The sequence below is a fragment of the Cryptomeria japonica genome, chromosome 3, assembly GCF_030272615.1.
Source record: "Cryptomeria japonica chromosome 3, Sugi_1.0, whole genome shotgun sequence".
NCBI lineage: Eukaryota > Viridiplantae > Streptophyta > Pinopsida > Cupressales > Cupressaceae > Cryptomeria > Cryptomeria japonica.
Genome location: NC_081407.1, coordinates 271,573,794 through 271,601,527, shown reverse-complemented (window position 1 = coordinate 271,601,527; position 27,734 = coordinate 271,573,794). Strand labels below are relative to the sequence as shown.

General features: G+C 33.3%; 1 protein-coding gene across 1 annotated transcript; it reads left to right on the top strand.

Moving 5' to 3' along the window:
* Positions 1–24,829: 24,829 nt before the first annotated feature.
* Positions 24,830–27,481, top strand: LOC131052724 (serine/threonine receptor-like kinase NFP). The gene has a single exon (XM_057987311.2). The coding sequence runs from the start codon at positions 25,170–25,172 to the stop codon at positions 27,117–27,119; it is 1,950 nt and encodes a 649-aa protein (XP_057843294.2). The 5' UTR covers positions 24,830–25,169; the 3' UTR covers positions 27,120–27,481.
* The last annotated feature ends 253 nt before the right edge of the window (positions 27,482–27,734 follow it).

Genomic DNA, 27,734 nt, shown 5'->3' with positions numbered 1-27,734 from the left:
CTCAATATTGCTCCATGATATTGAATGTAAGTATGATTGATGAAAATGTTGTATGATATGAGTGATGGGTGATCATTCTGGCAGAGTGACAATGTGAATATGGAAAAGTGGATGAATTGCTAAGAAATGGGAGGGATTAAATAAGAAATGAGAGGAAGATGAGAAGGTTTAAAAAGGAAAGACTTGTCTTCACGGAGGACAAGTGGCCCTCCTAAAGATGTCGTGTGGAATAAAATTCCACACTCAGAAGGGGAAGACAAGTGTTCCAAGAGAGATACATGTCTTTGGAGGAATGGCATGTGTCCTAAAGGACACGTGTCTATTTGGGGAGTAACCACCCTAAAATAGAATATTTTCCAATATTTGGAAAATAGGGACTGTGCACACGTGGGAGAGGAGGTTAGGATAGGATAGGATAAGGTTGGTTGAAGGGATAGGGAGGTTAAAGGTAGGAGACATGTGATTAAAAGGAATATTTGAATTAAATTCAAATAAAGGGATGGAAAAAGGGGGAATTATTTGATTAATTAATTCAAGGATTAGAAGAAAGGGCTAAGGGTTAATTAATTAAGAGATTAATTAATTAATTTGGCTATGGGGCATGGTTTTATTTAATTAATTTAGCCAAAAGGGATACTTGTTTTTAATTGAATAACATGAATTATTCAACTAATACAGGTGACTTAGGAGATTTGATCTTATTAAATTAATCAATCAAATTTAAGTGTCTACACCATTTTGGAAGAGTCAAACAAGGAGGGGGATGAGAGCAATAGTAAAAATGAGGGTAGACGAAGGTCTAACAGGTTGGCCTCCCGTAGCATTGATAAAGGTAAAAAGCTAAAACTAGTTGATTATGATTTCGAGGAGGATGAGGAGGAATAGAGGAAGGGAAATGAAGAGAAGGATGAGGAGGAAAATGTGGAAGGTGGCGGGGGTGGTTTGAAAGATAACCCTAAGAAATTGATTAACAATAGCTCCACCCATGCTTTTGGTGGCATGTGGGTTGAGCATGGGAACCCAACTGGTGATGTCAAAATGGAAGAGGAGGATGTTAAGGTGATTGCTTCCAAAGGTAGTTTTACAAACTATCAAATTTTTGGCAAGGAGCTGAAGATGATGGAAACTGAACTACGGATGTTGAAGGCTAAGATTCTTGACCTTGAAAAGAAAATGGGCAGCATCTCCAAGTTCAATCTTCAGGTGATGTGTAGTTTTGTGTCCTCCTTATGTAATATGCAGAAAAAAATTATGGGCGAAACAACAGAGGAGGAAGGCATTCACTGAGAACTCTTCAAGTTCTTGATGGAAGATTGGAACAATGTGTCGCAACAAGCGGGTTGTGTTAAATATGTTGGTCATGTGTAGAGTCTTTTTAGGGCTTGCTTTTTGTTGTTTATACTTTAAGGGGCCTGACTCCCTTGTTGAATACTCTGGTTAGTTACAATATGTCTTTTGTTAGTTGTTGTTTCATTGTTGGACAATTATTTATTCATTTTAGTTGGTGGTTTATTACTGCTTGCGAACTGCTACTTAACTAGTTGTTTTTGGTATTATTTTGTTGTGATTGTATTGATGTTTTAGTTCTTGACGGTGTTTGGTTGTGGATGTTATAGGGACAACACCCTCATTTTACTACTATTTAATATCAAAAACATTATACTGATTAATATAATGCATGACATAATATATTTATAATATTTATACATGTATTATAATATTAATAAATATAAATTTATTATTATTATATATTATATTATATTTATATATATAATAATATTACATATAATTATGATATATTTACAATATTAACATTATAATAAGTAATATAATGCATGATATAATATAATAATTATATTGTATATATTATTATTTTTATGGGTAATTGGTATTTTGTTATTGTGATTGTGATTGTGATTGTGATTGTGATTGTGATTGTGATTGTTATTGTTATTGTTATTGTTATTGTTATTGTTATTGTTATTGTTATTGTTATTGTTATTCTCATTTCTCGTGGAGTTGTGTTTGATACTTTTCATTATATAATTTAACATGGTCTTTGATAATGTCATCCATTGAGGTTCATATCCTCCACCTATAAGTAAATTTAATAAATTTGTTTCCATTATTTATGATAGCTTAACCAAAAGACAATTTCTAATTTAAATATTTTTCTTATTATTATTTTATAACCCATAATTGACTTTAACAAACTTGTTTCCATTACTCATGACAACTTAATCAAAAGACCTGTGGCAAATGCTCTAGAAAAAATTAACTAGCCTCTCTTCTGGTCTCTGGTCTCTGGATGGCCTGCTGGGTTTATGGGGCTTTTTTTTGTTTTCTTTGGTTTTCTGCTGGTTTTTCGTTGGAATGTTCTTTTTTGTTTCTCGTCGCTTATGCTGTTTAAGTTATGCTTGTAAAGGGTTTCAGGGCCCCGTCAAAACCTGCTTTTTCCTTAATCAAAAACTTAATCAAAAGACAATTTCTAATTTAAATATTTTTTCTTACAATTTTATAATTTACAAAGATCTAATATTTAGATAATCTTTTTTTTTTTTTTAAATAATATTTTTATAATCCAATTATTTATATTCTCGTCATCACAAAACTCTACTAGTTTTTAATATTGAAAGAAGTATAACAAGAGTGTTGTTCCTATAACATCTAGAATCCGAAATATCCAAAAACAAGGCGAAACTCCAGCAAACCAGCGACAGTTCGAGAACAATAAACATAACCATCCGAATGATAATCAAAATGGAGAACTTTAAGTAACAAAGAACAAATCTCTACTTGTTAGACAAGGCAGCCACCGTCCATTGACACTTGTTGCCAAAACAGGCAACACTCGAAAAACGGCCTAAAACTAGGGATTCCACTCCAAATACACGCTGCTATTTTTTCAAAGGGGCCTTATAAAACGCGTTTAGAAGCAACCAATCGTTTGAAAATAAACAAAATTTATACAAAGGTCAAATAATCGTGCCTTTCACTAACTTTAATTTAGTATTCGTACACATGCCATGACATACAAGGCAATAAACAATTAACTTCACCTCATAAATGATAAGGATGTGATGCACTCTAATAGGGCTTATATGTTCTTATTTGTATATTAATTTTTTTTAAATAAATAATGTTTATAAAAAAACAAAAGTAATATTGTTTTAATAATGAATGAAGGTTTATGCATATTTTATGAAATTAAAGATATTTTTTTTAATTTACATTAGAGGAGCTCGATAATAACATTATAGATTATTTATTTTTTTAATAATAATTAAAACTAATATTTATTTATTTTTAATTATAAAATAATAAACTTTTTTATTTGTATATTAAACTTTAGGGTTTATGTGCTCCACATGGTTTTATTTGTATATTAAACTTTAGGGCTTATATGCTCTACATGGTTTTATTTGTATATTAATTTTTTTTTTGAATTCATAGTAGTTATGGGGAAATTATGGGGAAAACATTAAGTAATATTATTTAAATAATAAATGAAGGTCTATGCATATTTTTATTTGTTTGATTTATATTAGCTTTCACTAGAATTATCAATAAATATTTGTGAAATTAATGATATTTTTTAATTATATTAGAGGCATTTCATAATAATGTTAAATTAAATGTTCAAGGGGTTGAGCTTAATTGCTTAAAACATTAGGTTCTCACTGTGGAGACCCAAGTTCAATTCCCAATAAGGATCCATTTGAAGTGGAATTCTAAAAAATTACTTCAAATAAAAATAAATTAGTATAGATATATTAAATCCATCTATCTAAATAAATACAAGGATTTTTTTATTTACTTTCATATTATTTTATTTAACTCTAAGTTATATTTACTATATAGAAAGGCATTTAAATTTTATTCTATCACATTATTTTTTTTCCTAATACAATTTTTTTATTTTAATTTCATCTTCCATCTAATTTTTTATATTTAAATTGTTAACTTATTTTTAATTGTATATTCCATCTAATTTTTTATATTTAAATTGTAAACTTATTGTCATCATTTAAAATTCATTAAAAATAAAAATTTATAAAATTGGTTTTTTTATTCATAAAATATATTTATAAATTATTCTTAATATCTTTTTTTTTTTATGATATTTACTATACATTGTAATTATGCAATAGTAGATTATTTTTTTTAAATATCTTTATCCTTATTTTATATTAATACATCTATCTCAAATTTATGACTTTGATAAGGACATATCTTGTTTTTTATGTGGTGTTTATTTTGAAAATATTATGTTTATAATCAATATTAATATTTTGACATGTGAATGGTTGTCAAATTTAAGATTAAAGGTAAGAGTTCTATTAACAAACTCACATTAACACACTTATGCCATTCACTCTGTTAAAAGTTATGACATTTTGGATGGTGAGGTCAATGCTCAAGTTTGTCCCTTGCCATCCCAAACCAATTTAGTTTTCACTAGAGACAAAAAGAAGGATTTTGATTATAGTAGATAATAGAAGTAGATAACAAAGAGTGGGACAACTTAATTGGATACCTTTGGTAGTTCATTAGGTTTTGTAATAATTAGGGTGGAGTTTGGAGTTATCTAAAAATGAAACTTTTAGATTGTTGGTTCAAAGGAGGAATATTGAAAATGGTTCATTTGAGTTAAGGAGAGTGTATAGAAAACTAAGGAGATTATAGAAATAAGACACAAATCTGTAAAGTCCACAAAATTAGCAAATCTCCATGTACTAGCACTAGAATAATGAATGGGATGCTAAATGGCATGTCCTTCCTAAATCTTTTCATCCATTGGGTTTTGTCTAAATAAAATATACATGTTATGTTTATTTTTCTCAATGTATGCTTGACTATTTCTTTATGGTTTTCCTTATTATTTTTAAATATTTCAAACGATTGAATTCAATAGGGTAGGTTGCTAAGAGTGGCTAAGAACAACATATGGTTATAAATTTGTTGTTGATTTAACTCAAGGGTTATCAACTCAAAGGCTTATGGATCATTTGGTATCAAAGTAGTAATTTCTATTGGAAAATTTAACTGTGTTGGTTGTGCATGAAAGGAATAGGAGTGCTTCTACACTAATCTATAAGACAAGGTATGTGCAACAATTAAAATGATCATACAATTGCAAAGAAGTAAACATAATAGCAATATACCATAACATAGATAATTACATGAAACATAATAGCAATATACCATAACATAGATAATTACATGGGTAGAACCCTTTATAGAGAAAAACCACACATTCCAAATCAACCCAATGTATTATCCAATAATCAATCATTATAATTTATAATTGCAAATGCTAAGCCTATATAGGATATTGCCTACAAGAGATTTGGAGCAATTCTAATAGCATAATGATAACTAGAAAAATCATTATGAAACCTTCACCTCAAACATCCAATATATAAGAGAAGTAATACATGAAATTATTGAATAGTAATTAGGAAATCATGAGCTAAAACCATCCAAAATGTGATGCACAAATCTCAAGATGAGTCCACAAGCTAAAGTAACATATTCCTTATAGTTGTCATAAAATCATTAATATAACCCACTCACCAACTTGGACAGTCTATTTTAGCTCCATTTTAATAAAAGATTTCTCATGTTATAAATTTTTTCATAAATTGGTCAACAAGTGTAAATTCCTCAAGTACAACTCTCTTATGTGTTATAGATCCTCTTACATTTTTTATCTAAGAGGCCTAACTTCTACAACCAGTATATTTTGATCTAGGAAGCTAATTGAGCCTATTTTTTAAGTTTCAAAGGTCATAGAGAGATCCACGTATCTATATTCTAATTGCTCAACTAAGACTTGTTTCAACATTTTTTAGGACCAAATTAGTCTAGAGCCAAAAAATTGTGTGTTTTGTCAAAATTAGGATGCAAGGTTTAGACCAGTTTTCTAACAATTAAAGTATATGTCAACAACTAGATCAAGTAGTAGTGAACATTAGTCACCTTATAAACTTTAGTTCAAATCTAAAGAGTAGTTGAGGACAGTGAGAATGGTAATAGAAGTAGATGGGGAATCTAGGTTTTGAAAGCTTGAATAAGATTTGTTTATAGGTCATAAGAATTGAAGATTTGGATCAATTTAAATCATAATATTTTATGAGAATAGTAAATGTGACTCTCAATGAGCCATGAATAGAAAAATAAGCTTTGTACTAAGAATAGATGTCATATTTGATGTGTAACTCCTCCATGATAACCCATTTTCCCAAGGCAGGTATCTAAAATTTCTCCCAACTCATATGGGACCCATCGGTAACATTCAAGATGTTCCACTACTTAATTTCCATGTGCCCAAGTTGAGATATTTTTTAAATATAGCTCCATAACCACCATTCCCAATTCTATCTCCTTCGTGAATACATAATATGACAACTAATATCAAGATTCTAATAGAATATAAATTATAAAATCAATTTCTAATTACACCCTATGTGCCTAAGAACACTTTCCAATAGGGTTGAAGACACATGAATCATATATAGGATTTCAAGGTAAATGACACCTTAATCCTAACATTGCAAATACATCCATAGGTAAAATAAATAAAAATAAGTACAATCATCAAGGTTCATGGCCTTTATACACTAAAAGAAATTGGTTTTGGTTACTAGCTTCATAAGCATAACTACAACATTATCTAGAGTCCAAACCTTCTCTTACAATACCTTACCATTCTCAACATGGTTTATCATTCAAAATGATATTAAACATTGACATGCTTAGTAGAAGCATGACACATAGGATTTTTGTCCTAACAAATAGCACTATGAATCTAACAATCTTGTAATCAAAACCAATACTTGTACTGAGTGTTTGTAACCAAATTTACTACTCACAGGATCATTCGACAACCATTTACAATGCTATGTGCTAGATAAAGAATTTGTGGGATATGTTTTATTCATCTAACTCATTTCACCTCCAAGCAAAGATAAATCATGACCATTGGTGGGCCTTTGACTATCCAAGTCACCAATACAATTTGCATCAATAAATCCTTGAATGTCCAATAACTTGTCTATATCACTAATACCATGATAAGACCAATAGTAATTAGACATTCCACACAAATATATAAATACCCTTTTTTTAAAAGTCCAAATCTCTCTAAAAGGGTTAGACATAAACCTACTCAAAACTCTAATTGCTTGAAAAATATCTTGCCTAGGTCAAACCATTACATACATCCAGCTACAAACAAAACTAAAACAAGACACATTTAGCATTCCATTAATATAATCATCAAATTTATGACACCCGCCTAAGGTAAGCTTAGTACCAACTAAAAGTGGAATACTCATTATCTTATAATCAAGCATACTAAACCATCACAAAAATGTATCCACATGCTTACTTTGACTCAACAAAATATTTCTATGTATGATCCAAATCTCTATCGATCTGCATTCCAAGAATGTATTTAGTAGCCCCAAAGTATTTCATATCTAATGTGCTAGAAAGCTAAGGTTTGAACTTTCTAATAATTGGCCTACTATTACCAAGTGTAGCATCCTAAATTGTACTCCCTTACAATTTCAATAGCGTTTAGGGCTCTCACCTTAGCGCCTACATCTTCACACCAGGCTATGGCACCATGGTCCTAGTGAGGACCATGGCACCACGCCATGGTCCTCCCTAATTGGGGCCCATTTTTAACCCTTTACTCTATCCAAATTTTGGGCAGGAAACCTTTCCCCATGTCGGCCTATGTCGAAAAATTAACATAATTGACGATGGGCAAGTACATAAGGAGGTCTTCCTCTCTCATTTGGGTACAAGATGCATAAGTGGATAATTGGGAGAATTATTTTAAGTCCCCTTTAATAATTTAATTAAATCTGAAGTCTTCTTTTATCATTCCACACATTATAAAATTGGGCCCTTTACCCTAAGAGGAAGTGTGCCCCTTTTTATTCCTTCAATTAATTAACTCATCAAAAGCCCTAATTATGTACTATTTCAATCTTCAAGGCTTGATTTTGCATATATAAACATCTTTGATCATCGCACCCACTTGGGAATCATTTTATAATCACAATACCTTACATCCCTAAAAAATGGGAAAAAAGTTGGTCGGATCAATGTGAATCACATTGGTCCCTACTTTTTCTCCATGAATTTCAGGATCATCATTTGGCGATATTATAATGTTCAAACCCAACTTGGTGTGAAAATATATCATTTCTAGGTCGTCCTATGATCAAAACAAATGTTAGGGTTTCGTACATATAGCCTTTCCTTTCCTCATTTGAAGGATCCATCAACAAGCAACTGGAGGAACCTCTTGTGAAGTGAAAGTGCAAAATATGTGAAGTCTTCTCAAGCATTCATCAAGTCTACATCAACCATTTTTTCATTCAACCATTGTGGAGCAACTTTGCATCATTCATTTGCAAGCATGTGTGTGTTAGGGTTTTATCATGTTCTTGCATTTTATACAACACATGTGATTACATTCAAGAAGCAAAACATCATTATCAGTCATTTCAAATATGATATATACCTTTCCATTATTTATTTCAAGTATTTGTAATATTTCATTCAAGGTGGATTCCAAACCAGGGTTTGACTTAGGCAAACCCCTATTCCCAACCTTTTTCCCTTTCTTTCTGTGTGTAGGAAACAAGTACAGAGTTGTACTCTTCAAATTAAGCTTTATTCACAAAGACGAATCAACCCCCTTTGGTGTACGAAAAGTTCAAATGACCAATGTGATGTGCCACGGTCCCAACACTTTTTGGGTAATTTCGGGGAGCATGTCTAATTCAACTTACATTACTCAAATCCAGGTGCATGCGAAAATCTCACATCTGTAGCTTGTTGTTTTCATAATTTTTACCTCCATTTTTCAACACTTTACCTATTTCAGCATTTCAACTTACAAAAGAGGAAATCAAAACCAATTCAATCCATTTAGTATTCAGTCCTTATCTGATTTGTGACTGAGTCTAGTGGATTCTAACCCTCTTTTGAATGTAATATTTCCTAAGTTAAAATTGATTTAGTGGTTTCTCTCTTCTATCTTCTATGTTTCAAATCGCTAAATCAAATTTTCCACATTACACCAATAAATAACACATAATTCAAATGTACATAAAAATAATAGGTATATGATCATCAATAATATTAATGCAAACACAATGATCTCGACTCTTAACAAAACCCACTTTTAATGCAAAGGTATCAAATTTTTGCTAGGTGACTATTTTGGACCTTAAAATGAACATTTTAATTTACAAACCAATTGTTTCTTCTCTTTTACAACAAAACCATTTGGTTATCACAAATAAATATCCTCCTTAAGATCCTCACGCAGGAAAGAAATTTTAACATCTATTTGCTCAATTTCAAAATAACAAGTTACAACAATGGATAAAATAAACCTAATAGAAGATAACTTAGTAATATGACATAAAAATTTACCAAAATCAATTCCCTCTATTTGGGAGTAGCCTTGGCTACTAGTATGGCCTTATAGTACTATAACCAACCATTTTCATCAAAACTATTTTTTCACACCCACTTCAAACTAATGGGCTTTCTTACTTTGGACAAACTAACAATATCTCAGGTATCACAATTATTTAAGGTCTTCATCTCCTCTTACATGGCTTGCATCCAAGACTGACTATCTTCTAAAGAGAGAGACTCTCTAAAAGTTCTAGGTTCATCATTAGTACATAACAAACTAAATACACAAAATAAATATGGTAGGCTATACATGTCAACTTCATTTAGTTATCTTGTGGACCTTCTTAAGGTGGGAGTAATAGGCTCTATCTGTTATTCTATTTGATCATCTTGCACATGATTATTTGAACTCTCATATGAACCTTCTTCTTCTCCTTCCTCGTATCCATCCAACTATTCTTCCACATGTGAATCTTCCTATTTTTCTATTTTTATTATTTCTTTTTCCTTTGATTGATTTTCACCTAAATAAACTCTAAACTCCCTAAAAATCAGATCTTAAATAAAAATAGATTAGAGGATTTCAAATCTTACAACCCTTTAAATTCTAATTGTAACTAATGAAGATGCATTTTTGAGCTTTTTCTTAAGTCACATGAACATACTCCTCACAACTAAATATCCTCAAGTATGAAATTCGAGGATTTTTACCTATCCACACTTCATAAGGAGTTCTATCAATATGAGCTAAATAAGAAGATTTATTAATCAAATAACAAACATTACTTATCTAGTGCTATCCAAAAGCATCAATCCAGGGAAAACTTTAAGAAACCCCCCCCCCCCTCGGACAAGGTGTAAAAACCTGGCGAAAGGTGTATAATTGCAGAGGAAAATTTTAATTTTACTAGCAAAATTTTGCAGTTTACAGAGAAAAAATAATAATCCCCATTGGCGAATCATTCATGATCGCTCAAAGTTTGTGAAAAATCTAGGCGAATTGTAATGTTTTTAAACCCAAAAAAATATTTGCATAGCCGAATTGTAATGATTTTGAAACCAGAAAAAATATTTGCATTGGCGATTTCAACCTATTTTCAAACAATTAAAATAAAAATTGTCAATTTCAACCTATTTTCAAACCATAAAAAAAAAATATTCGCGATTTCAAGATATTTTCAAACCATAAAAAAAAATATTGGCGATTTCAACCTTTTTCCAAAACGTAAAAAAAATATATTGGCACCTCAATAGTCCCTGTCAAGTCATTAAAACGTGTGGCACGTAGTCGTCAACTCTCTGCTTGAAAGACTGACCATCAGAAAATCTCACGACCTAGCGACAAGCCCTTACGACTCTATCTCCAACTCGCAAGCTGAAAATGCTAAGCCTTCATAACCTCAAGATCTAGTGACTAAGGAAAACTGAACCGACACTCACCAATTCTCAACCACAAAATGTTAAGTCCTCGTCACTGCAGCGACTTGGAGATAGTGATAACTTTAACCCTTGTCGCATACTCGCCAACGTAAAACTGTTTATCTCTTAACCACTAGAACTTCACTTGCAAGCTCGCGGCTTGATCAGGTCTTCAGACATTTAACTTCGCGAGCTAGCGATAACCATAAAACTTAACCACAAACTGTCTAGTCGCTAGCTCACGACCTAAAAATGCTAGCATTAAACAAACATGAGAGCTAGCAACAACTATGTGAAATGAATTACTCGCTAACTCTCACAGCTATAATGTATGACATCATACCAACTCGAGACCTTGCGACCAAAGCAATTTCATTAACAATCTCTAGCTCGCTAACATAAAACATGAAAACCCAAAAAGCTAGAGACCTCGTGATGTAAACCCAAACCAACTTGTCGCCAACTTGCGGCTTGATCACATCTTCAAACATTTTACCTTGCGAGTGAGCCCAGAATTGAACGTTTTAAATTTAATTAAATATAATTAAGTCTATAAAGCTCTTTTTCAGGCGGAAGTTTAAAATGATTAAACAGACAAAAAACAGACCCGAAAAGTGACACGAGTATGCTCATTGGTGACGTGCCCGAAAAATGGCAAAAGTCATGGGACCCACGACATCTGACAATGGGTACTGATGCTCTGCAAAAAGGATTAGAAAATCTGTTTGATGGCAACACACACAAGAGCACAAGAAACAAACGTTAGTGTTAGCAACAAAAGATTATCCTAAACAGGCATATCAAGAGAGATATGAAGCATAAAATAGAAAGCATATAAACATGGAATAAAATAGCTAATCAAGATGCTCATAGTTGCTCCTCCCTTGTTCCTCTCCTCTCCAAGCCCCAAATGAGTGTAGCTCTCAGCTTTTAGCACTAGCCATGGATGCCATATGGAGATTCAAGATGGTTGAATATGATAAGCAAATACTATGCAAGAGTAGATAGTGATGCTATGAAAAAGCTCTATGCTAATGCCAGTATAACAACAATACTCTAAATGTTTCCCTTTTGCTTGAGGAGAAGGGTTCTATTTATAGAAGAAATGGGGAAATGAAGGGTTAAGATTGAATGGTTTAATCAAGGGCCAAGTTTGAAAGTTGGGGATCCATGTGCACAATTGGCACCAATAAAATGGTGACAAGTGTCAACATAGGATTGGGTTGAGAGAAGAGGTTGGAGGCATTAAAGGCCTGAGAAGACCTCATGGTTATCTAGAGGCTAAGGGTCAAGTCCAAATTAAGATTACCCACTGGATTAAGAGTTAATCCAAGGATAAACCTTTGTGCAAATGTTTAAGAGATAATCATGGTCAAAGCATTAATGGCCTGATGAGACCTTTGGGTTGGGTAGCGGTTGAGTCAAAACAAATGTTTTAACCATGTGGGAGGGTTTGAGGTAACCATTAATGGTTATTGGAGACTTTGGGGATTAAGTGGTTGAAGGTTGAAAGCCTTCAATGGTTATCAAAGACTTTGAGCCATTTAGTGGTTGAAGGTTGAAAGCCTTTAATGGTTATCAAAGACTTTGAGGGTTTGAGAAGTGGCTTCCCTTTTGCTTAGGAATGTGACAAAGTTTAGAGAAGGGGTTAGGTTATTTAGAAGTGATTTAGAAAATTCTAGAAGGGGTTTAGGCATGCAAGTGGATTTTGTAGGAAAATGCAAGTGGGAGAAATTTTGGTATTTTCAATTAAAATAAAATCATTTATTTCAATTAAATGGTGTAATTTGCATTTGGATAAATATTCAAATAAATATTAATTTATTTAAATGAGAAAAATGAAGATAAAGCATTAAAATGCTTGAAGACTTTGAGGGAAACCATTAAAGGCTTGAAGACTTTAAGGAAAACCATTAAAGTCTTAAGAAGACTATAGAAGGAAGCCATCAAGTTTGAAGACTTTATAGCCTTCAAGTTTGAATACTTTAAGGGAAACCATTAAAGGTTTCAAGTGGGTGAGGATAAATAGGATTTAAAATAAATAATTTATTTAAAATAGTTGTACAACTTGCTTTTGTAGGAAAATACAAGTGGGTGGAGGATAAAGGTGATTTAAATAAATTATTTATTTAAAATAATTGTGCAACTTGCATTTGTAGGAAAATGCAAGTGGGTGGAGGATAAAGGTGATTTAAATAAATTATTTATTTAAAATAATTGTGCAACTTGCATTTGTAGGAAAATACAAGTGGGTAGAGGATAAAGGTGATTTAAATAAATGTTAATTTATTTAAATGTGAGAGGTGGGATTTTGGGGGATTTAAATAAATATTAATTTATTTAAATGTGAGAGAATATTTAATTAAATAAATATGATTTATTTATTTAATTAATGGTCTGAATTTGGTTAAGTGAATTAAATCAAATAAATTGAATAATTTATTTAATTAATAGGAGAAGAGGGTTAAGATGAATTAATTAAATATTAATTTAATTAATTATTAATTGATGGTTAAATAATCAAATAAATATTAAATATTCATTTAATTAAGTGGACAGATTTAGGTGACTACAGGTACCATCATCTGTTGGATGAGCAAAGATCAACAGCTTAGGGTGGATTTCGGCCCGAATGTGGGAAGTGAACACATTTGTGAGAACTTCACCCGGAATTGAACTTTTTTAATTTAATTAAATATAATTAAGTCTATAAAGCCATTTTCCAGGTGGAAGTTTAAAATGATTAAACATACTTAAAAAGCAGTCCTGAAAAGTGACACGAGTATGGTGACGTGCCCGAAAAATGGTAGAAGTCATGGGACCTACAACGTCTAACAAAATGGTTGAAGTACTCGAGAGAAATTTGAATTCATGCCCTTCTATTTGATTAGCAATTGCCATTCAAAACTTTTATAGAACCCGGCAAACAAGTCCACGTGTCAATCCCCATCTTTAATCGCACACTCGCAACCAGTTATAACAATTTGGAAAGTAACTGGCAAGTTAGCGACAATGCTACCAAATCCTCTTAATCACAAGCTCACAACCCCTTTTATGAATCCTCAAAGAATCTTGCGAGTGAGCAACAACCATTGATCTTCATCAAGCCCTTCAGTCACAACCTCGCAACAACATTTGTAATATTCTTTCTTTACCTGCGAGCTGGCGACCACTGCAAATACAACAAAACAACTTATTTCATCGCAACTCAAAACTTAACTTGACTTAAACTATTGCAATCTCGTGACAACAAGACACTTAACCGCCATCGCATGCTCGCAACACTTTTTGACTTAAGACTTACAAACCCGCGAGCATACGATGACCATAAAATCAAACCAAAACTTACCTGTCACCAGATCATAACATAAAATGCTAAACAACTTCAAAACCTATGAGCTAGCGATGAAACCAACTAAGTTGCAATACCAACCACATCACATGATCGCAAATTAAAATGACTTAACCATGAACACCTTGCGACCTTGCGATAACATAAAATCACACCCAATCTCAACCTCACAACATAAAATGGTCAAGTGCAAAACATCTTGCGAGGTAGGGACAACTAAAATCTCCCAGTACTAGCAAGCTCGCAATTTAAACTGATTTGATGATAAAGGACCTGCGAGCTAACGATAACCATAAAATCTCAAAACTATTTATCTCTTGATCGCAGCGACCCAGCGAGTACGAACAAAAATCGATGTTTTATGTTAATTACCTTCATAAACACGCGCGAGCAATGGCACACAGACCATTAATGACTTACTCGCTAACTCTCACGGCTATAATGCATGGCATCAAACCAATTCGAGACCTCGCAACCAAAGCAATTTCATTAACAATCTCCACCTCGCTAACATAAAATGCTAACACCCAAAAAAACTAGAGACCTCGTGATTTAAACCCAAACCAACACTCGCTAACTCGCCACTTAAATTGTTAAACATGAAATTTATCTGTGAGTTAGAGATGAAACATTAAACATGTCTCATTGTTTGACCAACTGTTTGACCACACTTGATGTTGACATGGACAAATAAAGAGAGGACAACTTTGATTTTCAACGCATGACAACTTCGGTTTACTAGCCAACTAAGACAAAAAACAAACACAAAACTCTAATCACCATGAACATCATGTTAAGCATTTAATGTAGAACAATAGAAAGGTTCTAACAGTTATGCAATATGAATAATTTTATGGATCTTGTGACACAAAATGTTGCATTTCATGTTCAACATAATGTGGAACCAATTTACTAATAATTCAAAAAATAAATTCTAATTGCTTACTAATAATTCAAATTCACAATTAAAAATATGGAAAAAGTATCTGTTCTAATTAACAAATTCAAGGAATACAATATCAAAAATCATCAAATGACAACTATAGTATTGCAAATTGAAATTGTAATATGACTCAAGAACTGTAGTATAATTGTAAATACCTATAAACTGACTGCTAATTCACTTCAGTGACTCAGTCTGAGGCTTCTATATCCCAAATGGACTCAAGATCCAAAAACTGACTAGTATTAACAGGTTCATCTTCATTCTAAGTTGGGTATTCAAAAATTTCTTCGTCTTCATGTTGACTCTGAGTCTGCGATCCATCATTTGTCTCAGCACTAGCACTAGCAGTAACACCACCAGCTTTTAAAGTGTTGCACAGCCCTCATCTTTCACGCATGGAATTCCAGATTGCCAGTGCCCTATCATATGAAAAATCTCTAACATTATACTAAGTTACAAACAACCTCAAGCAAGTTTCCAAATTTTTGTCTAATTTGTTTCTGATCTTTGATTTCAAAAGCCCTAATGCACTAAAAACTCTCTCATCTTCCACCAACCCCAATATCATTGTTTGACATAAATCAGCAAGTTTCAAATATTTTGGTATTGCAATACGCAATATGTCACTTTGATCTATCCTTTTCCAAAGCCTTGTGATTGATCTAGGTTCAAATGGATTCTCCAAGTCAACCAATTGTTGTTTCATAGTCAATGCAAAGTGTTTACATTGTTTTTTAAGATGACCTAAATTTAAAATTCCTTCTATTGGTTGTCCATTGCAATATGCATCTTTTGAAAATGTCAATATCAATTCCTCTAGTTTTTTATGAAACACCTTTGCGTCATTTGGATTATCTCCAATTGAATGCCAAAATTGAGGATACACAAAAACCATGGCTTCAAGTATTTCTTCTCGAGGGAATCTTTCACGAATCTCAGTTGAAAGTTCATATGCAATAGACTTCAAATTATCACTAACGGATTTAACAATCCTGACAAAATCTTCCTTTTTAACTGGTAGTGCTCTGCCTCTCTTGCCCATCTTAGATTGGTGCATTGGTATCTGAAATCCTTTTACAAAGACACATAACTCATTTTTTGTATTCAAATGTAAAAAAAATTCAGCATGATTCAAATCTGTAATTATCTGCCACCTAAAAAAATTTGGGCTTCGCCCTGTTAGATCTAAATATAGACCATCCAGGCTCAAGCATGTCATTTTACATAGAGTGTTATACTCATTGATATACATAGTTCTATCTTGGGCTTTCTTAACAAGTTTGTTCATTGAATCCAACATGGGGAGAAGACTAGCTAAAGTTAACAGAGTCTCTATATCACTTAACTTATGTAAGAGATTGGGAGCTTTGTCTACTGTGAGGCGTTGCTCATACATTAGTCCGATCAAGGATTGATATTCTGTTAGAACTCGTTCCGCTAGTCCATGCAAGGAGATCCATCTAGTCTCAACAGCCCTGAGAAGCTTATTTCCTGTTGTTACTCCCTCAGCAAAAATCTAAAATTCTGCAAAACGTTTAGGACTTCGGCAGAAGTATGAGTGGAGTTCATGGACCAGATCTTCAACTTTTGACACTGTAGGGAAATTTCTTACAATTCTATATGCTAAATTCATTCGATGGGCCATGCAGTGAATGCCAACCATGTATGGTGCAATACTAGTTTATAATCTTGCGCAAAGACCAGTCTTTTGACCTTGCATTACTACAACTCCAACACACACCAACTTCTTGGCAATTGTCAAGTCATCCATACCAGCAATTTCATTCAAAGCTTTCTTAACTTCCAAATATAATTTTTTTGTTGTTGAATTGCCCCTCATTTTACGAACACAGAGTAGATGAGCTTGGCGGCCATGTTCTTTTACGGCATACACATGCATACAAACTCAAGCAATGTTATCTACCGCGGTAACTTCATCTATGGATAATGAAATGAAATTTGACTCTTTTACACTCTCTTGTAAATTTTGCTTTTCCACCTCAGTGAGACAGTTTTCCATTTCCCACCTAGCGTTTATTGACCAATGTGACATAGGATAGTGAGGAACATTCAAAAAAGATAATAAATTACTATATTCTAGAAAATATTTCATAGGATGCCCTCTCGACAAAATATGAAAAATAACACTCATTTGAACAGTCTTTGCTAGGTTTGCATCTTTCGTTGCATGTTCAAGCCCAGCCTTGATTGTATTTCCAAATCCACTATTACCAATCAGTGTCATTTTGTGGTTATGCTCTTCATATTCTGCGACATAGTTAACATGAAGACATTCTTCCTTTGATTTCCATCTTACTACTGGTGTTTCCTTTTCGTCTATGATCTGTTTTTCATAAACCTTACCAATATGCTTTTCTATGGTGTCAAGCTTTAGCTGCATCTTCTTCTCTCTTTTAGTTTTCAAGCTACAAATCTTACACCTGCATTTTGTTGGTTGTTCACCATTGTTTGGGACTGGTTCAATGAATGGGTACTTTGCTACCCAATCAATCTTAAAACTCCTTGTCATCTCCCACCCTTGCCCCAGTTTTACTTTCCTTTTTCTTTTCTTCCTACCAACATCATCTTCAGTATTGGCATTTGCATCTGAGTGAATTATCTCATTGTGTGTATCTGGTATTGTCATCCTCATTTGATTCATTTAACTCAATGACAATCCCACCTTGTGGTGGTGGTGAGCTACTGTGAATGGCTTTTGCAACTGCAGAAGTTGATGGACTAGAAACTTTGCCAATTCCAAAGAAAGACTTTATGGTAGTATCTTTAAGTTTAAGTTTTGGGTGTTTTAATGGCCTCCCAATCCCTTCAGTTTCACCGCCCTAGGGAGTCTTACCCTTGTCTAACATCCCAATCCCTTCACCACCCTAAGGAGTCTCAGTCTCACCCTTGTCTGACATCTCAATCCCTTCACCATCCTGAGGAGTCTCACCCATGTCTGACTATGACATCTTGAGTCTTGACCTCTCACTACGAATTAAAAGTTAAAACTAATACGATCAAGTATGAAGAAATGATTACTCACCTTTATGCCTTCTCAATTCTCTGAATCGGGAATCAAGAATGCCTAGGCCTGTGTTGCAGGATGGTAACTTTGGCCCTCCACCCTATAATGAACTTTGACGTTCCAACTCAAATTGTGGAATGTGAATCAAGAGCTCCCAAATTTACTAATCAGACACGAACAAATTGTAAGAAAGAGTGTATTTATATCAATCCATGATTGCATTTTTGGCAAATTGCGTGGGCATTTCAAAATGCATCTTGATTTAAGCAGGGTGAAATGGGTCCTCGAATGCTTATAATGTTTTAATTGATATTGGCAAATTTGGTCGACGCATGTAATGAACATTTAATTTATCGTTTGCGAATTAGGTCCCGGGCATGTGGTCGTTTTACTATTTTCGACGAATAGCGGAGGTGATCTAATACCCACGTCTAAGTGATTCCAGGTGAATATTACGGGCATGCACGTCGAACGATGTGTGGTCAATGGTGAAGCCAGAATACAGTGTACCATTAGCCCCAAAATTTTGGGTGATTTGACCACTATGTTGCCCCAGACTATTCGCCATTTCCTATAAAAAAAATGCAGAATTCGCCAATTGGCGAAGATTCACCACTAAAAAACTCTCTGCATCAATCTATACATATGTCACTTAGTATACTTTTTACTCTTTCCATTAAGGTTTAGCTCATCCTTTTTGCTACTCCATTTTTTGTGGAGTACAAGTTGTAGGCTTCTATTGAACAATATCTACATGCTCATGAAATTTATCAAATTGTCTAAAACAATATTGCCCACCATTGTTAAATTTCAACACCCCTAACTTATAATTTCTTTGCTTCTCAACTAAGGATGTAAATTCCTTAAACTTAGTGATATTTTTATATCTAGATGCATAAAATACATCCATGTGTCTTTGTAGACATTATCAATGAATGTAACATAATATCAAGATTTACCCACACAACCAACATCCACTAGAACAAGCATATTTGAATGAACAATTTCTAATAAAGCTTAGCTCTATTACTTCTAATAAAAAATGAAGAGCTATTCTATTTTTTAAACACGTTATCCTCACAAAAAAAAAATTATTAATAGAATAATTAAAAAAATATCAACAATTTTGTATTAGTAATAATGGGTTTTAGACCTTTTTCACTAATATGACCCAAATGTTTGTGGCACAACATACATGCATTTTCAATTCTAGTTACATTGGCAAAATTACAAAAAGTGGAGGCATTATGCCTAAACATGTAGCCCCAATTTGAGATCCTCTAGTAACCACAAAATCCACTCTTACTAAAATGTAACCAAATTTGTCAAATGTCACATGTACAGAAGAATCGTTTAGCTTGGATGTGGGAAGCAAATTTCTTGCAAAACTTGGAATATGTAAAACATAATCAATGGTTTTAACCCTTCTATCATTGAAAAACAATTGTGCTCTCCTCCATCATAAGTTGTATATGTGAAAATTACTCTTTGTGAAAATTCATATAGTAGGAGTGAAGAGCACATGATTGTGCTAAGAGGGGGTTGAATCAATAAAATACAATTCTTTATGTTTTCAAACTTAAAGCTATAAGCATATCAATTGCATAATATCATTCACGTAAGATGGAACAATTACACAACACAAGAACACACAATTTATATGAAAATCTTTATGAAGAAAGCTACAATAAAATATTTTTATATATATAAATCTTTCACAATCTTCATAGGCACAACCCACAAGAGACACCAATCTCTCCCATATAAGGCACCAACCTCTCCAATATTAAACACCTTGACCTCTACCTCAACAAAGTCTTCTCTTCTTGAGAATAACTCTCCTTTAACAATTATCTCAAGAATAATATTCTATGATATTCTTCTCTATATATCTGCATGTATTTATATGATATTTCTTGTTATGCTCCAATATGCTTGCTCCAAATATGCTTCAATATTATTTTAAATCTACTCCAAATGTACTTATAAATATGCTTGAATTGGGTTCTATATGTAGACACCTAAAAATGGTCAATGCTTGCAAAGTCATACTTTAACATTTGCGCATTGCCTCATTTTAGGTTTTTGCATCACATTAACATTTCTCCTATGTCACGCGCTTGATTTTTATCATTTGCGAGCATCGAGTCATTCTTCTACATTCTTCATTCATCTCGCCTTCGAATTTGGTCTTGTCGACAACACTATCCAGTCATGATTTTGATCGATTTTATCTTGTTGCATCAATGTGCGTGTTAATTTGTCATCATTTTGGACATCGGCAATCCTAATTAGGGTTTTGTCCTCTCATAAATCTTATCATCAATCTTATCATTTTGGACATCGTCAATCCTAATTAGGGTGTTGTCCTCTTTTCAATCTTGTCATCTTGCGATCAATTTGTCATCGATCGTGGTCATTATCAATCTTGTCGTCTTGCAATCTATTTTGTCATCAATCCTTGTCCTTCTTGTCGATCTTGTCATTTTGCGATCGATTTGTCATCGATCGTTATCTGTCTCAATTATGTCAATTTGGATCAATTTGCCATTGTTCCTCGTCAATTGGCGCATTTTCTCAATCAAATCATTTATCACATTGGTCATTTATCAATCCAAAATCAAATCAAATCGAGTCAATTATCTTTCAAGAACTAATTCGCCTTCTAGGGTTTCACGATTTAGTCATTTAACCTTGCTTATCATTTTCTTCCTTTAGGATTAATAAATTACTTATTTATCCTAAGTCTTCTCATTACAATTAAATATTCATTTAATTGGCTAATTATTCCTCTTTGTGAATGAATTAATTAATAAATGAAAAATTATTGATTAATTCACTAATTTCTAATTTCCATCAATTTCTTAATTTCTAAATTCTTAATTCTCTAATTTCCTAATTTTCTAATTTCTAATTTCAATTTCCTCTTATTTCTCTCCTAAATTTATGGAAATGACATAGAAATTTGTCATAGAATTTGTCATAAATTGTCATAAATTCTTGACATAGAAATTTGTCATAGAATTTGTCATAAATTGTCATAAATTCTTGACATAGCAATTTGTCATAGAATTTGTCATAAATTGTCATAAGCCTTTGCATAGCAATTTGTCATAGATATGTCATAATTTTGCTATTCTTGATTTGAATTTCCATTCGAATCACTATCATGCTAATTTGTTCATTTCTCCAATTTCTCTATAAATTGGATGATCTTCATCAATCAAAGCTAATCCCTAATCAGACTATTGAATTTACGCTTCGAGTATTCTTGCGTTAATGTCAATCTTGCTTTCACAATTAGGTGTATGCACTTGAAGGTGAGATCCACAACAAACCTATTTGGAGAAGAAAGAAGAACAATGGAGCCGCATGAAGGAGCATTTGAATCCCATCTTTGGTTTGCATGATCTTTGATTTTGAATGTTTTATTTCATGTCTCTATTGATAGTGTTGTTTAGGATAGATCATTGCAATGTGTGTTTGTGATTGAGCTAATAATGATTAACATGTCTTTATATATATTGCTTTGATGATTTCCTATTTCCTATGCTACACTATACATACTAGTATATTCTCTCCACACTCGATCTCTTTGAGTGTTCTTTCTATTCACTTCATTGCTTCACTCAAGTCATGCATATGCTCCTCTTTCAATTATACATTTGAATGATCTTCTTTATCTTCTTCATGCATAAATTTGCTACTATATATTTGAAATGTCTTATTTTCTCCACTCAACACATATCTTCTCACAACTCCTCTACAAAATTTTTATGAATCTTCTCCAACTTTCTTTGCAAAATATTTTTTTTATATAGACCCATAAATCTATATTTTTCTTCTTCATACAAATTGTCTTCTATTACTTTGTTCTTCAGATCTACATGTGTTTGTATGATATTTTTTCTCCGCTACACACACTTGCTTCCTTCTTCTTAAGTTTATTCATCACTTTTTCACACACATTTTTTACTATTCTCACAAATCTTATTCCTTTTTATATCTTCATGATGGGACACATCTCTTGACAAAATATATCCAATTAAGTGGCCATGACTCTTCTTAACTTTCCATTGTCACCTTCCCTTTAACCTTAATCACTACTTTTTTAATGATCCAATCATTGCCTCTCTCTTTTTTTGTCTTATATAGTTGCATCCTTTATTCATCATTAATTTTTGCACTATAATAAATATATAAATTGTTGCACCTTTAATCTTTTAATTTTCTCTAACTTGGGTAACTCAAAACATTATAAATATATGCCTTCACTTAATTGTTGCTCTTAAAATGTATTTTTTCTTGTCACACATTTTTAGGGAATTTAGTACTTGTTTAAGTACGTTAACTTATGCACTAAACACATCACTATCAACCAACATAAACTATTTATTGATTGGAGTTTACTTTCCATAAAGAATAAGTCAACCATAGTAATTGATAGAACGAAACACCAAAGTGGTTTGCCAACATAATAAACACACACACACACAAATTTGCTTCCTACATCCAAGCTAAATGATTCTTCTGTACATCCAAGCCAATAACATTCAACATGCTCCACTACTCAACTCTCACGTCCAAGTTGAGAAATCTGCTAGATATAGCTTCAAAACTGTCACTGTCAATTACATCTCCTTCATTAATGAATATGACAACTAAGATCAAGATTTTAAGAGAATTTAAATTACAAAATTAATTTCAATTACACCTTAAATGTGTCCAGGAATATTTTCCAAGAGTGTTGGAGACATATGAATAATATATAAGATTGCAAGGTAAATGACTCCTTATTCCTAACAATACAAGTATTTCAAATAGTAATAAAAAAAAGAATAGCCTACCAAATATCCTAAGTAGGACTAGGAATGTTAATCTTTTTTCTAGAATCTTGGCTTTGCTTAAAGCATACACGAAGTCATTTAGAGATAAGTCAAAAGGACAAAGTATATAACAATTAATAAAGGGAATACTAATTATAGATAACCTTCTAAAATTTATTGTTTGAATAAAGACATAAGACTACCATTCTATCAAGCCAAGTTACTAGTCATGCCACCATTTTGTGCTTATTTTAATTCACTGCATAAGTCAACCCCCTTTCAATCTTAACCAAAATGCCCCCAAAATGTCATCTCAAAATTCTTTCATCATGCCCTTCTTATGCATTCTATTCTTATGGCTTTTAACCTCTTGCCTTGTCCATTTTTAGTGGTGGAAAATGTAGGCCATACCATCTTTAGTGGGGTTTGTAGAAAATTGTCTCCTCCTTTCATTCTACCTTCCCTCTAAGGTCTATTAGGGCGTGCATTTATAGAAATTTATGTTATTATAAAAATGGTAATTGTTTATAATAATTCTCATTGAATGTGTAATGAAAGCAAACTATATGAGAGGACCACATGATTTTTGAAATCAAATCATTTGAAAAAAAAGAAATCAATTATGAATGTTAAAATTGTATTTAAGATACTTGCTTACAACAAAATAATATGAGTGTCAAAATCATGTTCAAGATACTCTTATATATATCAATATTATGTGATGACATGAACTCTCGAAACATATATTAGATTGAGTATGCATCCCTAAACATTGTGATATAACAAGACACGTTATAATAACATGATTACACACTTTAAATTCCATCTTGTTTACAATAGAATTGTGATTAAAAACAACCTCATTATACACCACAATATCCCGATAGCATAAGACAAATTATAATAATATGATTATAAGCTTCAAATTCCACCTTGTTTATGATGAAATTGTGATTAAGAACTGCCTCCTTATACACCTTACCCTTGATGAACTGATCGATGCACCCATCCACACCAGATTCGAAATAGATACCTTCGAGAACAAATTTCAACTACTCCTATTTTTAAGAGAAAATTGTAACAACTCCACTAGGGGAAAGGACCCAGTAGTTGAGCATGTACCAATTGTTGTGAGGGTTGTTGATACCTTTTGTTCCAAAAATTGAACAAATAAAACCTATTGTTTGAAACAAAAAATCTCAATTTTTGTTAGGAAATGTACCAACAGTTGTTAGGAAATGTACCAATAGTTGTTAAAAAATGTACTAATATTGTAAAAAGTAACCAATCAGGTGATGCCATATCAGCTGCACAACTATTGGGGTCTCTTTTGCACGCCTATTAGTCTCACTTTTCTTTTCGGGCTGTTTTGGACACCTTGGCAAAAAGCATGCTGATGTGGCATCATATTTGATGATGTGGCCCTGAAACCTTAGTTATAAGCAGGGGACTTGCCAAGTAAGATGCTGTAAAAAAATCAGAGTGATTTGAAATTTCCAAATAGGATTTTGAGAAGCGCAAAGTTAAGGTGCACAACTACTAGATCCTTTCCCCTATTATAAAAAAAATCCACGTTATCCTTATGCTTAATTAATAATATATAAGACCATTTATCTACTAGAAATTAAACAGCAAAACTAAATAAACGACCGCAAAGAATCCCCGTTTGTAAAAGTACATATACCCACGCCAATTTTTATATTGGAATTCCTGTCAAAATTTCGAGCCAGGAAAACAACAAGAACAACAAAAATCCGAGTAATTTATTTATCCCATTACTAAATTTCAGATTATCCGCCAAGCACCCGACTTTTGTGAATGAGGACAAAGACTCTGTTAATCACCGATCCTTTCAAGAAATTGCAGCCCGTGTCCGATATGCCTATGGAATATTTTGTTTCTAATACAAAAAAATTCGAATTCCACCCGCATGGTGATGCATAATACTACGCACCCATTTCCTAAATTTAATTTGTTTGCAGCTTTAACGCGTTATCACATATACCCACTTCGTTTTGATGATTTCCTGTTACAATTCATATTAGTTATTGTTATTGCGGATCACACGCCTGATCTATCATCAGGAGGGGGATAGATAGCTCATGGACGGATCACACTGTGATTCCCTGGAGTTTTAATTCCTTCATCACCATGTTTAGCGCCACTTGGAAACCATTGTTCCTCTGTTTCCTGCTCCTTTTTGTTGCAGTTAAAATCCAAGGCCAATCTCTGGAATCCAATATTACAGGCTACAGCTGCTCTGATGGCCCATCACCATGCAATACATATGTTTTTTTCAAAGCCGATGCTCCTAATTACCTTGATCTTGTGAACATCAGTGACTTGTTTTATCTGAGCAGGTTAATCGTAGCAAAAGCCAATAATTTGTCTTATGATACCACTTCACTAGTTGAGGGGCAACCTTTACTTATTCCTGTCATATGTGGGTGCATGGCAAATTACTCCCAGGCCAACATCACCTACGAGTTTAAGCCTCAAGATACAATTTTTCTGGTCTCAAGATTCAAGTTTCAGTATTTGACAACATATCAGGCTGTAGAAGTTGCTAATCCTAGCTTGATACCAACACTTATCCCTATTGGTACTCCTGTAACTTTCCCAATCAGGTGCCAATGCCCATCCCAAGCCCAAATTAGTAAAGGGATCAAAATGCAGATAACATATGTGGTGCAGGAGGCAGATACCCTGAAATCTATCAGCCAGAAATTTTGTGCAAATCTGGAGGATTTGAGTTCTCAGAATGGTATATCTTCAAGTTCAACCATATTTCCTAATACTACAATCTTGGTTCCTGTTTCTGAAAAACCCATATTAGCTCCGCCTCCTCCATCTGTGCCATCTTCATCTTTAGGTACAAATAATGGTTCTCATGGTTTGAGTCGCCTGAGGGGTATTGTTATAGGGGGATCTTTGGGTGGGGCTGTTGTGCTTTTGGCTTTGGCTTTATGGGTTATTTGGGTTGTCAGAAACAGGGCACTCTTACATAAATCAGGAAATAAGATTACTGAAGAACCCAATAGCCCTTCAAATTTGAAGACTACTGAAGAACTCAATAGCCCTTCAAATTTGAAAGCAGAGTCTCTTGCAGTTAAAACCAGCCAACAGGAGAAACTTTTAGCCAGTGTTATTAGTAGCATCGATAAACCTTGCAACTATTCTATTGAAAGTTTAGAGAAAGCAACACAAAATTTTAGCCCTTTGTGTCATATTCAGGGCTCTGTTTACAAGGGTACCATAAATGGTAAGAATTATGCCATAAAGCAGATGAAGGGGGATATTTCCCAAGAGTTGAAGATTTTGCAGAAGGTCAATCACAGTAATTTGGTGAAGCTAGAAGGATTTTGTATCGGTTCAGAGGGCAAATCTTACTTGGTTTATGAGTATGCTGACAATGGTACTCTCAATGCCTGGCTTCATGATCCTGAATCTATTCAGAACAAAATTGCTACTTCTGATCTGAGCTCTTGGAAGACCAGATTGCAAATTGCCTTGGATGTGGCTGATGGGCTTCAATACATTCATGAACACACAACACCTACTGTTGTGCACAAGGATGTTAACAGTAGAAATATTCTCCTGGATAGCAAGTTTAGGGCTAAAATTGCTAATTTCGCCATGGCCAAATCAGGGATAAATGTGTGCACAAGGCACATAGAAGGCACACCAGGATACATGGCTCCAGAATACCTAGCAAATGGAGTAGTGACCCCAAAGCTTGATGTGTTTGCATTTGGAGTTGTGTTGCTGGAGCTGATTTCTGGAAAGAAAGCCATAGTTCATGAGTGGGGAGTTCCATTAGGAGGAAATGCAGACCTGCTTTGGACCCAAATTAAGCCCCTCATGGAAGGGGAAGACAGAGAAGTGAAACTGAGAAAGTGGGTTGATCCAGATCTCCATGGTGTTTATCCTAACGACACTGTTCTTTGCCTTGCAGATATTGCCAAAGCCTGTGTGGACAAAGATCCTGGAGCAAGACCAAGCCTTTCAGAAATAGTGTACAGGCTCTCAAATGCATTGGAGGCCCATTTAGATAAATTTGATGAGATCTTTGAAAATCCAAATCATGATATTTCAAGGTGATTCTTCCTACTTTGCACTATATCTATTTGATGCACATCTGATCTTTTGGGCAACCAAAGTACTAGATCTTTTCTAATTGTAAGACTTGTGAAACAAGGAGTTTCCCCATCAGCAGTTGTTAGTAAATATGGCATGGATAAAACAGGATTGTTGAACTTAACTTATGCATATCTGATCTTTTGGTCAAACAAAGTATTAGATCTTTTCCGACTGTTAGGCTTGTGCAAACAAGGAGTTTCCCCTCAACAGTTGTAATATATGTGGCATAGATAAAACAGGATAAATGAGTTCTAGAGAATTGAGGAATTCATTGAGTTAGTTCATCTTTAAAATGTTTGTGATTCCTTCAATTTACTGTACAAATTCTGAATTGTATCGCTTATAAAATAAATACATGTTTATATTTGTAATTCTGTTATTTCTGGTTTTCTGATTTACTATGCTCTACTACATTTTTTAAAAGATGGTATCAGAACATGGATTCCATTTTCTTGTGAACTGAAATGTTCAATCTTGTCATTATTTTTTGTTTTGTTTTGGGTATGTGTCGGTTTGTGCAAGGATCTCTTTTAGGGTGTTGAGAAGAGTGTGATGTTTTGTCGAGTGCATTGGGAG